This window comes from Meriones unguiculatus, chromosome X (assembly GCF_030254825.1).
Source record: "Meriones unguiculatus strain TT.TT164.6M chromosome X, Bangor_MerUng_6.1, whole genome shotgun sequence".
Taxonomy (NCBI): domain Eukaryota; kingdom Metazoa; phylum Chordata; class Mammalia; order Rodentia; family Muridae; genus Meriones; species Meriones unguiculatus.
In genome coordinates, this window is record NC_083369.1 from 33037202 (window position 1) to 33052013 (window position 14812).

At 38.5% G+C, this 14812-nt stretch overlaps 1 protein-coding gene across 1 annotated transcript in view; it reads left to right on the forward strand.

Moving 5' to 3' along the window:
* Ccnb3 (cyclin B3) overlaps window positions 1–14812 on the forward strand; it is a gene marked incomplete at its 5' end in the record, with an annotated part of 58383 nt that overhangs the window by 27731 nt on the left and 15840 nt on the right. The window contains 2 exon segments of the mRNA XM_060374629.1: window positions 2229–2321; window positions 7161–7298. Coding sequence (XP_060230612.1) covers window positions 2229–2321; window positions 7161–7298 — 231 coding nt within the window.

Sequence of the window (14812 nt, forward strand, 5' to 3'; positions counted from 1 at the left end):
GGGTTGAGGCTTAAATGTCAAGTTTTTTTTCATTTTCTATGACTCCAGTGTGTGTGTGTGTGTGTGTGTGTGTGTGTGTGTGTGTGTGTAACATAGGTAAGAGTTAAGATGTCAGTGGTTGGTATAGGTATGTGTGCTCACCTTTGTAGAGTCAGTGTTTGGATCTTTATTTGCTGCTATTATAACTTATCAAGCTGTGATCCAGCTGACTGGTGCTGGGAGCTCAGTATTGGAGCAACTCTGTTGATACTCATTTGAAGTGCCACAGGTAGTGCCATTTCAGCTAGGGATAGGAATAACTTCTGAACCCAGGAGCAAACCATCTAAAGTCTGAGGGTTCACTTACCCAGTTCTATAGTTAGTCCTTGGGTAGCAGGGGCTGGGATCTCAGTGGGAGTGGAAGGTGCTCCCCAGAGGAGGGCATAGAATGATATACCATCCTCAGGTGGAGGTGTGTGGGGTATAGGCTGAGCTGAAGGTCTGTACCTGGGATTGTACTCATAGGAGCCATGGGATCTCTGGGAAGCATAGTGGGTGTGGTGGATTGTAGATTAGCTCTGGGGGCCATGCCTGAGTTTAAGCTCACAGACTGCCACATGATCCAGATTAGTCAGTTCGGTGTGGCTGAGAGGTTAGGAGGTGGGTAGACTGGCTCTAGTGGTCTCATTGTAAATGTTGCCATAAATGTAGAAATTAAGCTTAGTTTTCAAAATCAAAATATGAGGCTTTACAAGACATTTGTGCACTACACATGTTAACATACTACATATGCCAACACACTACATGTGTTAACATGCTACATACGCCAACACACTACATGTGCTAACACACTACATATGCTAACATACTACACGTACTGACATGCTACATGGGTTAACATGCTACATACATTAACATGTTACACATTTCAACATGCTACATGCTTTAACATGCTACCTGTGTTAGCACACTGCATGTGTTAACATACTACACGTGCTAACATACTGCACGCATTAACATACTACACGTGTTAAAACACCACATGTGTCAACATATTACATGTGTTAACATATGTTAGCATGCCACACATGTTAGACATACTACACGTGTTAACATACTACACGTGTTAACATACTACATGCGTTAACATATGTTAGCATGTCACATATGTTTAACATACTACACGTGTTAACATGCTACACGTTAACATACTATGCGCGTTGACATGCTACATGCGTTAACATATGTTAGCATGCCACACATGTTTAACATACTACATGTGTTAACATGCTACATGTGCTAACACACTACACGTGCTAACACACTACACGTGTTAACATACTACACATGTTAACATACTACATGTGTTAGCGTGTCACATGTTTAACATACTACACGTGTTAACATACTACATGTGTTAACATATGTTAGCATGCCACATATATTTAACATACTATGCGTGTTAACATGCTACATGTGTTAACATGCTACACGTGTTAACATACTACACGTTAACATACTACACGTGTTAGCATGTCACATATGTTTAACATACTACACGTGTTAACATACTAAATGTGTTAACATATGTTAGCATGCCACATATGTTTAACATAGTACATGTGTTAACATGCTACATGTGTTAACATATGTTAGCATGCCACATATGTTTAACATACTATGCGTGTTAACATGCTACATGTGTTAACATGCTACACGTGTTAACATACTACACGTGTTAGCATGCCACATATGTTTAACATACTACACGTGTTAACATACTAAATGTGTTAACATATGTTAGCATGCCACATATGTTTAACATAGTACATGTGTTAACATGCTACATGTGTTGACATGTGTTAACATAACTACATGTGTTTAACATACTACACGTGTTAAACATACTACATGTGTTAAAATATGTTAACATATCACATATGTTAAAGTTTGTTAAAGTTGAAAAGCATTGGTCTGCACAGCATGGTATATTTTAGACTAAATTGCAAAGAACTATTGCAACTCTTGGTATTCATTCACATGCATAGGTGGGTTCTTCAATGTCTCTTCTGACACTTAACTCTTATATGTCCATTTCTCAAAAATAGCTGGAAGTTGTTCAGAAAATTATACTCTGATATGCTTATATCTGTTACCAGTTGAAAATAACACACATGAGAAAAGAAACTGTCAAAAATTTGAAGTACAAGAATATAAGTTCATTAACGTTTCATTTTCAACAATGCCAGGAAAAGTTTGTACTTGAGAAATACATGGACAGGCAGCTGGAAATCACCATTCATATGAGGGCCATTCTTGTGGACTGGTTGGTGGAGGTACAGGTAAGCCTGGCAATTGTTGTCTTGTGAGGCTGTTATTATTATTATTATTATATTGCAGTTCAAATCAAATATGCTAAAATCATACTGAATCTACAGAGCTGAAGAAAGTATAGTTCCTGATTTCTAGGAATTGATTATTTAGATGGAAAATAAGACATATATAAAACCTGATGGATGCTACTGGCACTGTATGCTCATGATTTAGCAGATTTCAGTTTCTAATTGGCTATAAATTCAGCTTCTGTAATTAACTGGTACTTAGGTGTTTGGTTACAAAGTGAGGTATATAGGTTAAAGTTCACTATACAGAAAATCTACTTTGGCCAAACCTGTCCAAGTACAGAGGCTAGATTAAGGCAAATTACTTTTGTTTCAATGCTTCTTATTCTCTAGGGGTAGGATCTATACATTATTTGAAATAGATCCTTTCAAATAATTTTCTGTACATTTTGTTGTTAAGGTATTTCTGTGTCTTGTTTATGTCAGTAATACACATGCGACCTTAAACTCTTGGTCCTTCTGCCTCAGCTTTCTGAGTACTGAGATTACAGGTCTATGACCATATATACCTTGGGTTCTTTTTATTTATTTATTATTTATTTTTCTTTTCTTTTTATTTTTTTATATTAATTACAGTTTATTCACTTTGTATCCTCCCCATAAGCCCCTCCCTCCTCCCCTCCCGGCCACACCCTCCCTCCCCCTTCTTCACGCATACCCCTCCCCTAGTCCACTGATAGGGGAGGTCCTCTTCTCCTTCCTTCTGATCTTAGTCTCTCAGATCTCATCAGGAGTGGCTGCATTGTCATCTTCTGTGGCCTGGTAAGGCTGCTCCCCCCTCAGGGGGAGGTGATCAAAGAGCAGGCCAATCAGATTGTGTTGGAGGCAGTCCCTCTTCACATTACTATATAACCCACTTGGACACTGAACTGCCATGGGCTACATCTGTGCAGAGGTTCTAGGTTATCTCCATGCATGAAATTTGCAGGTAAATGGTGGGACCTGGAAAGGATCATCCTGACTGAGCTTTCCCAGAAGCAGAAAGACACACACGGTATATATTCACTCATATAGACATGTAATATAGGACACACCTACTAAAATCTGTACATCTAAAGAAACTAATCAAGAGAGAGGACCCTTACTAAAATGCTCAATCCTCATCCCGAAAGGCAAAGAGGAAGGACATCAGAAGAAGAAGAAAACAGGAAACAAGTTAGGAACCTGCCACAGAGGGCCTCTGAAAGGCTCTGCCCTGCAGACTATCAAAGCAGATGCTGAGCCTGATGGCCAACTGTTGGGCAGAGTGCATGGAATTTTATGTAAGAAGTGGGAAATAGTAAGATCTGGAGAGGACAGGAACTCCACAAGGAGAACAACAGAATCAGAAATTTGAACACAGGGGTCTTCCCAGAGACTCATACTCCAACCAAGTACCTTGGGTTCTTAAAAAACAAAAAAACACAAACAAAAACAAAACAAAACAAACAAACAAAAAACGCAAGCAAATCCCATGATGAATGTGGCGGTACAAGCCTGTAAATTCTATGCTTGGAAACACAGGTAAGAGATCAAAAGATCAATGCCATCCTCAGCTTCACAGCAAATTTGAAGTCAGCCTGGCCTACATGAGACCCTATCTCAAAACAACAATCACATACACACACACATACACACACACACTATGTAAGTAATCTTTTCCTATAAGTATAGATCTATTTCTGTGATACTCTTAAATGAATAAAATATTCATTTATTTAACTAGCTTTTTCATAGAACTTAACTAATAACTCTCTATAAGTTAAGATTAAATAGTTTTCACATTTCAGTTTGTCTCTTTTTTTGCTGTTAGATTTAAAAAAAAATACAAGGTCTATGTGAGTCTTGTCTAATATATTACGTTACTTTTGAAATTTTTGAGGTTTTAATTTTTATTTAATTTTAATTTTAATTTTATTTTTGTTAAATACAAAGTTTATTCACTTTGTATCCCACCTGTAGCTTCCTCCCTCTTCCCCTCCCAAACTCTCCCTCCGTCTTCTCCACCCATGCCCCTCCCCAAGTCCACTGATAAAGGAGATCCTCCTCCCCTTCTATCTGATCCTAGTCTATCTGGTCTCATCAGGACTGGCTACACTGTTGTCCTCTGTGGCCTGGTAAGGCTGCACCTCACTGAGAGAGAGGTGATCAAAGAGCAGACCAATCCGTTTATGTCAGAGACATTCCCTGTCTCCATTACTAGGGAACCCACTTAGACACTGAGCTGCCATGGGCTATATCCAAGCAGGGGTTCTAGGTTATCTCCATGAATAGTCCTTGGAGTATCAGTCTCAGAAAACACACCTGTGTCCAGATTTTTTTATTCTGTTGCTCTCCTTGTGGAGCTCCTGTCTCCTCCAGGTCTTTCTATCTCCCCCTTCTTTTCTAAGATTTCCTGCACTCTGCCCAAAGTTTGTCTACGAGTCTCAGCATCTGCATTGATACCCTGCAGGGTAGAGTCTTTCAGAGGCCCTCTGTCCTGTCCTGTTCCCTGTTTTCTCCCTCTTCTGATGTCTATCCTCTTTGCCTTTCTGAATGAGGATTGAGCATCTTACCCAGAGTCGTCCTTCTTGATTAGCTTCTTTAGGTGTACAGATTTTGGTATGATTATCCTATATTATATGTCTAATATCCACTTATAAGTGAGTATATACTCTGTGTGTCTTTCTGCTTCTGGGATGCCTCACTCAGGATGATCTTTTCTAGATCCCACCATTTGCCTGCAGATTTCATGATTTCCTTGTTTTTAATTGCTGAGTAGTATTCCATTGTGTAAAATTTATAAGTGTGGCTCTGGTTTCTGTATTTATGTTGTTATACTATGAGGCCTTTTAGTTTCAATATTTAGTGTTTGGCTCCAAGAAATTTTTATTGTTTTTTTTTCCTATATACTATTCTGCCTTTACTTTCTTTTTCTTTTGATTGTTTTAAAACCACTTGCATAAAGGGTTGACTTTCAATAGATTCAAGAAAGCAATCGGCTATGCTACTTATTAGATTCTTAGAAGCAGATGGTCTGCAAATGGCTTAACACTAGGTTTTGTGGGACTGTAATTTGTAGCCAGCAAGAATGTAGCAGGAAAGAACTTGATTCCATCTTCTGCTATACCCCATCTACTAGGATAGAGGCTCTCTGTTGCACAAGGATCTGAGTGGATTTTCAGGCTACACATAAAAAGCTGAGCATGATAGTATATGTCTGTAATCCCAGCACTGGAGAGGTGAGGAAAGACAGCTTTCTGGAGCTCACTGCCTGCCTGGCATAGCAGAGACTGTCTCAAAAACTAAGGTAGATGCCATCTGAGGACAATACCTGAGATTGACCCCTGGCCTCTACATGTGCACACATATGTACACTCTACATGATCACTTAAACATATACATGAAAACACACAGAATTTCCCATGTAGCTGTTTGTTATCATTTAATACCAACATGCAGGAGTAGGTGGCTATGTGTACTAGAAGGAAGCAATGTAAATATTGGCTGTGCCATTTTTTTCAGAGACAGTTTCCTAAGATACTGTTTCTCATTTCTATCTTCATTCATTCATTCATTTATTCATTCACTCATTTATTCATTTAGTGATTAGCTGATTTCAATTTGCTACTTAAGATTGCCAGAATCCCAAGTACCAGAAATGTTAAAGTTGCTAATCAGCTGAATTTAAGATAGGCCAATGATTTCAAACTATTAGAGGTGTTCTTAAATGTGTAACAGTGAGAATGAGTGATATAATATGAAAAAGATTTGTCTGGTTATTCATATGTTTGAGAGATGAAAGGGGCAACAGAATAAAAAAAATATGAGTTGCCTCTCAAACTAGAAAGGAAAGATAATATATTAATTACTATAACTTCTAGAAAGGAAGATGGACCTGTTAGAAACTTGACTTTTAACCCTGTCTTTGTGTTTTGGAAATAAAAACAATAATATCTTTGTGAAGATTACAAGTTACTTAAAAATGAAGAAAGCAGGAATCTGAGTATTAGAGATTAAGAAGAGAGAGGGTTTATGAACTCAAGGCACTCACAGTCAAGGCACAAGTTCTATCTAGCTTGTAAGGTTGATTATAAACCTTTGGGCAGAGTGCAGGGAATCTTAGGAAAGAAGTGGGAAACAGTAAGATCTGGAGAGGACAGGAACTCCACAAGGAGAGCAACAGAACCAAAAATTCTGAGCACAGGCGTATTTCCTGAGACTGTTATTCCAACCAAGGACTATGCATGGAGATAACCTAAGACCCCTGCACAAATGTAGACCATGGCTGTTCAGTATCCAAGTGGGTTCCATTGTAATAGGAACAGGGACTGTCTCCGACATGAACTGATTGGCCTGTTCTTTAATTACATCCCCCTGAGGGGGAAGCAGCGTTACCAAGCCACAGAAGAAGACAATGCAGCCACTCCTGATGAGACCTAATTGACTAGGATCAGAAGGAAGGAAAAGAAGACCTCCCCTATCAGTGGACTTGGGGAGGGGCATGCATGCAGAGGGTGGAGGAAGGGAGGAATTGGGAGGGGAGGAGGGAGGGAACAACAGGAGGGGATACAAAGTGAATAATGTGTAATTAATAAAGATTTTTTAAAAAAGGATACTTAAAGATAATTGCAGAGTCCTTAAAGGGGTTACACAGAGGTATATGTCAGTGAGTCCCTTTCTGAAGCAGTTTCCACATTTGTGGCAGAGTACAAACTAGGGCTGTCCTTGATGCTCCAGGTGGTCAAGGTTTCTAGATTTCTCTGGAGATGGCTGTTTGTTTGGAAAATATTCAGATTCCTATCTTATGTGTTTCTTCAGATGTCCTTTCAGATGAGTCATGAGACCCTGTATTTGGCAGTGAAGCTAGTGGATCACTACCTAATGAAGGCACAATGCAAGAAGAATCACCTACAACTCCTTGGCTCCACTGCCTATATGATTGCAGCCAAATTTGAGGTGGGTCTGAACCCTCAAGGTCTGAGGAGATTGTCAAATATCCATCCTAAAAAGAGAATGAATATGCATATGTATTTGAACATAAGAAAAACTGTGAATATGCATCTGTATAAATTTATCTATATGCCTATATAAATTATATATATATATATATATATATATATATATATATACCAGATATTTTTCTTATAAAATTTTTTGTCTATTTCTTCCAATCTGGAAATTTGTTTGACAGTAATGGTATATATTTTCCTGGTTCCAGCAAGTTCACTTGTTTAGTCTTTGAAGATATGTTATAGTCAAAGCTGCCCAATTTGATAGATTATTCTGTTAAAAATATTCTCATTCATGATTCCCTGCCCTCTCTCCAAGCTTTTCTTGTTCTACCAATTACATCCTGTCTAAGGAATGTTTATCTGTACCCACAATTAAAAATGTAGAGTGCTGGAGACAATAGAAAATGGTTATAGTGAGTTTAAAATGGTCTAGGTGAAATAGTTAATTTCAAAGTAATAGTATAAGGACGACTGGCCTTTTCTTCAAGACCATAATATGTCTAGCTAACCTTTCTAATTCTTTCCTTTATTTAGGTACTTAATGATCTTGCTCAAGTCTTTAAGTTTCCCTTCGATTATGTCAGTAGTATTAAACAAGTATTTAAGAGAAGACAATAGTAACTTTACTACTTTTTAAAAATTTTTGGAGGTAGCAATTTCTATTAAAATGCTCAAAAACTTTGGATTTTTTTTCCTTTTGGTGTGTCTGGTGGCTCCCGTGGAGTGTGTGTGTGTATGTGTGCTCCCTTTTCTCCCTTTTTATTGCTACCTACTGTTTTTTTTTTTTTTTTTTTACCATCTCTGTGCCTCCCTGTCTATCTCATTCCTTCCCTGCTCATGTGAGTTCGTACTATATTAGAGACACCCTACTTTCAAAGTTGGGCATAGGTAGAGCAAGAAGGGCAAAGAGGGGAATGAGGTAATTTTAGCAAGCTTGGGAACCAGAAGAACTCCTCTTCTGTTGGTCAGAACAAATAAGGTCTAGTAGGTCCGTGGAGGAAGGATATATCCCTCTCATGGAATTTAAAAATGCTAAAAGACTTTTTTTTAAAGATTTATTCTTTTTTCCTAATAACATATACATGTCTGTGTGATAGTCTGTACATGTTATCAGCCAATCAGCTTCCTATATGTAGAGGGTCCAGGACAAGTCCATTCATGTTCCTTCGTTGGTGGTTCAGTCTCTATGAGCCCCAATGGGCCCAGGTTAGTTGTCTGTGTAGGTCTGCTTGTGGTGTCCTTGACCTCTCCAGCTCCCTCAATCCTTACCCTAACTCTTCCACAAGACTTCCTGAGTTCTGACTAATGTTTGGCTATGGGTCTTTGCATATGTTTCCATTATCAGCTGGATGAAGCCTTCACAGATGACAGTTATGCTAGGCAGTTATCCTGTTTGCAAGAATAGCAAAGTATCATTAATTGTGTCGGGTTGGCTCTCTCCGATGGGGTGGGTCTCAAGTTGGGCCAGTCATTGGTTGGCAATTTCCTCATTACCTGTTTCATCATTTATCCCTGCAAATCTTGTAGGTTAATTTTGAGTTGAAGATTTTGTGGTTTGGTTGGTGTCCCCCTCCCGCCACTGGAACTCCTGCCTGGCTACAGAAAGTGGCCACTTCATTCTCAGCATCCCCTGCTGCTAGGAGTCTCAGCTAGGGGTATCTCCATATCTTCCCAGCAGCCTCCCCCATCTGAGCTCTCCAGCTTGTTCCAGAGATGCCCCAACACCAATTTCCTTTCTCTCTCCCAGGCCTCTCACCCTCCATCCCTTCTCTCCCCACACCTGATTCTCCTCTTGTTTCCCTCTCCATGCCCTCTCTCACCTGATTCCTTCTCTCCCTCCACATCTGATGTCTATACCATCTATTTTATTTTCCCTTCTTAGTGGGATTCAAGCATCTTCCCTTGAGCCCTCCTTGTTTCTTATTTTCTCTGGCTCTGTGGGTTGCAGCATACTATCTGGCTAATATCCATTTATAAATGAGTACATACCATGCACGTCCTTCTGGGTCTGGGTTACATCACTCAGGATAATCTTTTCTAGTTCCATCCATTTTGCTGACAATTTCATGATGTCATTGTTTTTAATAGCTAAGTAGTATTCCATTGTATAAATGTACTACAGTTTCTTTTTTTTTTTAAGTTTTTTTTTTAAATTTATTTATTATTTATACAACACTCTGCCTGCACATCAGATCTTACTATAGATGGCTGTGAGCCACCATGTGGTTGCTGGGAATTGAACTCAGGACCTTTGGAAGAACAGTGAGTGTTCTTAACTTCTGAGCCATCACTCCAGCCCGTACTACAGTTTCTATATCCATTCTTTCATTGACAGGCATCTTGGTTGCTTTCAGTTTCTGGCTATTACAAACAATGCTGCTATGAACATAGTTGAACAAATGTCCTTGTGGTTTGGTGAAGCATATTTTGGGTATATGTCCAGAAGTAATATAGCTGAGTCTTGTGGTAGACCTATTCATTTCCATTGTTTTTATGCCAGTGCCATATAGGTTTTTATTACTGTTGTTCTGTAGTCAGCTTGGGGATGGTGATACCTCCAGAAGTTCTTTTATTGTACAGGGTTGTTTTTGCTATCCTGGGCCTTTTATTTTTCCATATGAAGTAGAAAATTGCTCTTTTAAGGTTTGTAAAGAATTGTGTTAGCTTATATAGACCTATAAGATATGATAAACATAATGAAATCTATACACCTAAAAAAGATAATCAATTGAGCGGACATGGGGTAAGATGATCAATCCTCGTTTAGAAAGACAGATGGGATGTGCATTGAACGTATGACAGGAGTCTACTGAGCGCATCTGAAAGACTCTAACTAGCAGTGTTTTCAAAGCAAAGACTCATGACCAAACCTTTGGCAGAGTACAGGGAATCATAAGAAAGAAGGGGAGTTAGTCTGATGGGGAAAGGATAGGAGCTCCACAAGGACCAAATATATCTGGGCACAGGGTCTTTTCTGAGACTGACATTCAACCAAGGACCATGTATGGATATAACCTAGAACCTCCGCTCAGATATAGCCTGTGGTAGCTTAGTAACCAATTGGTTTCCCAAAGTGAGGGGAACAAGGACTATTTCTAACAGGAACTCAATGACTAGCTCTTTGGCCTACCCATCCCCCAAGGGAGGAGCAGTCCTGTTAGGCCACAGAGGAGGGCTTTGCAGCCAGTCCTGAAGATACCTGATAAAACAGGATCAGATGAATGGGGAGGAAGTCCCCCCCTATCAGTGGACTTGGAAAGGGGCACGGTGGAGATGAGGGAGGGAGGGACTGGGAGGGAATGAGGGATCGGGACACGGCTGGGATACAGAGTTAATAAAATGTAACTGATAAAAAAATAAAAAAATTAAAAAAAAAAGAATTGTGTTAGAATTTTCATGGGAATTGCATTGAATTTGTAGATTGCTTTTGGTCAGAAGGCTATTTTTACTATGCTAATCCTACTGATCCATGAGTATGGGAGGTGTGTCCATCTTATATCTTCTTCAATTTCTTTCTTCATAGACTTGAAGTTCTTGTCATACAGGTTTTTCACTTGCTTGGTTAGAGTTACCACAAGATATTTTATGTTGTTTTTAGCTATTGTGAAGGGTGTTGTTTCCTTTATTTCTTTCTTAGCCCATTTGTCAGTTGTATAATGGAGGGCTACTGATTTTTTTGGATTAATTTTGTGTCCAGCAACTTTGCTGAAGGTGTTTATCAGCTGTAGTATGCCTATGGTAGAATTTTTGGGGTCACTGATGTAAACTATCAGATCCTCTGTGAATAGCAATACTTTGGCTTTTTCATTTATAATTTGTATGTACCCCCTTGACTTCCTTTAGTTGTCTTATTGCTCTAACTATAACTTTAAATACTGTATTGAACAGATAATGAGAGAGTGGGCAGCCTGTCTTGTACCTGATTTTAGTGGAATTGCTTTAATTTTCTCTTCATTTAATTTGATGTTGGCTACAAGCTTACTGTATTTTGTCTTTATTATGTTTAGGTGTGTGCCTTGTATCCCTGATCTCTCCAAGACTTTTATCATAAAGGAGTTTTGTATTTTGTCAATGGCTTTTTCTGCCATTGACATGTGATGATCATGTGATTTTTTTCTTTCATTTTATTTATATGGTGGATTACATTGATGCATTTTCATAAGCTGAACCATCCCTGGGATGAAGCCTACTTGATCATAGTGGATGATATATTTGATGAGTTTTTGGATTAAGTTTGTGAGAATTTTGTTGAGTATTTTTGCATCAACCTTCATGAGGGAAATTAGTCTGAAATTCTCTTTCTTTGTTGAGTTTGTAGTTTAGGGATCAGGTAATTGTGGCTTCCTAAGATGAATTTGGCAACATTCCTGCTATTTCTACTTGGTGGAATAGTTTGAATAGTGTTGATATTAGCTCTTTGAGAATCTCATAGAATTCTGCACTAAAACCGTCTGGCCCTGGCCCTGGGCTTTTGGGGGAGAGGTTGTGGGGTGATTGGGAGACTTTTGATGACTGCTTCTATTTCCCTAGGGGTTATAGGACAATTTAAATTGTTTGCATGATCTTGATTTAACTTTCATATGTGAAATCTATCAAGAAAATTGCTCATTTCATTTAGATTTTCCAACTTTGTGGAAACAGGCATTTGAAGTAAGGCCTAATGATCCTTTGGATTTCCTCAGAGTCTGTTGTTAGGGTCCCCCTTTTCATTTCTGATTTTGCTAATTTGGATATGGTTCTCTCTGCTTTTTAGTTAGTTTAGCTAGGGATTTGCCTATCTTTTAGATTTTCTCAAGGAACCAGCAATTGGTTTTGTTGTTTCTTTGTATCATTCTCTTTGTTTCTTATTTATTGATTTCAGCCCTGTGTTTGATTATTTTCTGCTGTCTACTCCTCTTGGGTGTTTTTTTTTTTCTTTTTGTTCCAGAAAGTTTAGGTGTGCTTTTAATTTGCTATGTTGTCCAATTTCTTTATGAAGGTACTTAGTGCTATGAATGTTCTTAGCACTGCTTTCATTGTGTCCCCTAAGTTTGGGTATGTTGTGCCTTCATTTTCATTGAATTCCAGAAAGCTTTAATTTCTTTTCTTTCTTTCTTCCCTGACTCAGTGGTCATTGTGTAGGGAGCTATTTAGTTTCTATGAGGGTGTAGGCTTTTGCTATTTCTGTTTTTGAAGTCTAGGTTTAATCCTTGGTGGTCTGATAAGATACAAGGGGTTGCTTCGGTTTTCTTGTATCTGTTGAGACTTGCTTTGTGACTGAGTATATAGTCAATTTTGGGGAAGGTTCTGTGAGGTGCTGAGAAGAATGTGTATTTCGTGTTTAGATGAAATGTTCTATAGGTGTTTATTAGGTCCATTTGATTCATAACATCTGTTAGTTTCATTATGGCTTTGTATACTTTCTGTCTTCATGATCTGTCCATTGGTGAGAGTGGAGTGTTGAAGTCTCTCGCTATTAATTTGTAGGGTTCAAAGTGGAGTTTAAGCTTTAGTAATGTTTCTTTTATGAATGTGTGTGCCCTTGCATTTGTGACATAGATATTCAGAAGTGAGGTGTCATCTTGGTGAAGTTTTCTTTTGATGAATATGAAGTGTCCTTCCAATTTCTTTTGTTTAATTTTTGTTGAAAATCTAGATACTTGAATGGCTACTCCAGCTTGCTTCTTAGGTCTGTTTGCTTGGAAAGACTTTTTCTAGCCTTTTGCTATGAGATAATGTCTATCTTTTTTGCTGAGGTGTGTTTCTAATATTCAGCAGAATGATAGATTGTTTTTGCATCCATTCTGTTAGCCTGTGTCTTTTTATTGGGAACTGAGTAAGTTGATGTTGAGAGATATGAATGACAAATGATTGTTAATTCCTGTTATTTTGATGTTGGTGGTGCTAGAGTGTGTATGTGTGTGATATTTGAGTGTGTGTGTGTGTGTGTGTGCATGCACTTTCCTTATTTTTTTTCTGGTGTGGGATTATTTATTTTCTGTTTTCCCCTGGATGTAGTTAGCCTCCTTGGGTTTGAGTTTTCATTCTAGGATTTTCTGTAGGGCTGGATTTGTGGATAGATGCTGTTTAAGTATTTTTCCCGTGGACTATATTGTTTTCTCCATCTATGGGGGTTGAAACTTTTGCTGGGTATAGTAGTTTGGGCTGACATCTGTGGTCTCTTAGTGTCTGGAAGATATCTGCCCAGGTACTTCTTGCTTTTAGAGTCTTTTGAGAAGTTGTGTGTAATTCTGATAAGTCTGCCTTTATATGTGACTTGGACTTTTTCCCTTTCAGGTTTTAATATTTTTTTCTTTGATCTGTAAATTTAGCATTTTGATTATTATGTGGCAGAAGGGTTTTCTTTTTTGGTCCAACTTATTTGGTCTTTTGTAGGCTTCTTGTATGTTTATAGGCATTTCTTTTTTAGATTGGAGTTTTCTTCTATGATTTTGTTGAAGATATTTTTCTGGACCATGGAGCTGGGAGTCTTTACCATCTTCTCTTTCTATTATTCTTAGGTTTGGTCTTTTCATAGTGTACCAGATTTCTTTATATTTTTTTTGTCAGAAACATTTTAATTTAACATTTTCTTAGGCTGATGTAGTGATTTCTTCAAATGTATCTTCTATACCTGAGAGTCTCTCTTCTAACTCTTGTTTTCTGTTGGTAATGCTTATGTCTGTAGTTCTGTAGTTCTTGTTCTCTTCTGTAGGATTTTGTCTCCAGGATTAGCTCAGATTGTGTTTTCTTTATTGCATCCATTTCTATTTTCAGGTCTTGGACAATTTTATTCACTTTCTTCACTCATTTAATTGTATCTTCCTATATTTTTTTATTTAATTTTTTATTAATTGCACTTTATTCACTTTGTATCTCCCCATGGTTCACTCCCTCCTCCTGTCCCAATCCCTCCCTTCCTCCACCCTCTGCATGCATGTCCCTTCTCAAGTCCACTGATAGGGGAGGTCTTTTTTTCCTTCCTTTGATCCCAGGCAATTAGGTCTCATCAGGAGTGGCTGCATTGTCTTCTTCTGTGGCCTGGTAAGGCTGCTTTCTCCTCAGGGGGATGTAATTAAAGAGCAGGCCAATCAGTTCATGTCAGAGACAGTCCCTGTTCCTATTACAATGGAACCCACTTGGATATTGAAATGCTATGGGCTACATCTGTGCAAGGGTCTTAGGTTATCTCCATGCATAGTCCTTGGTTGGAATAGCAGTCTCAGGAAAGACCCCTGTGCTCAGATTTTTTGGTTCTGTTGCTCTCCTTGTGGAGTTCCTGTCCTCTCCAGATCTTACTGTTTCCTACTTCTTTCATAAGATTCCCTGCACTCTGCCCAAAGGCTGCCCATAAGTCTCAGCATCTGCATTGATAGACTGCAGGGCAGAGACTTTCAGAGGTCCTCTGAAGAGATTTTTTTTTTTATTTCCTTTACCTGTTTGTTTGTATTTTCTTGTATTTCTTTAATGGTTTTATTT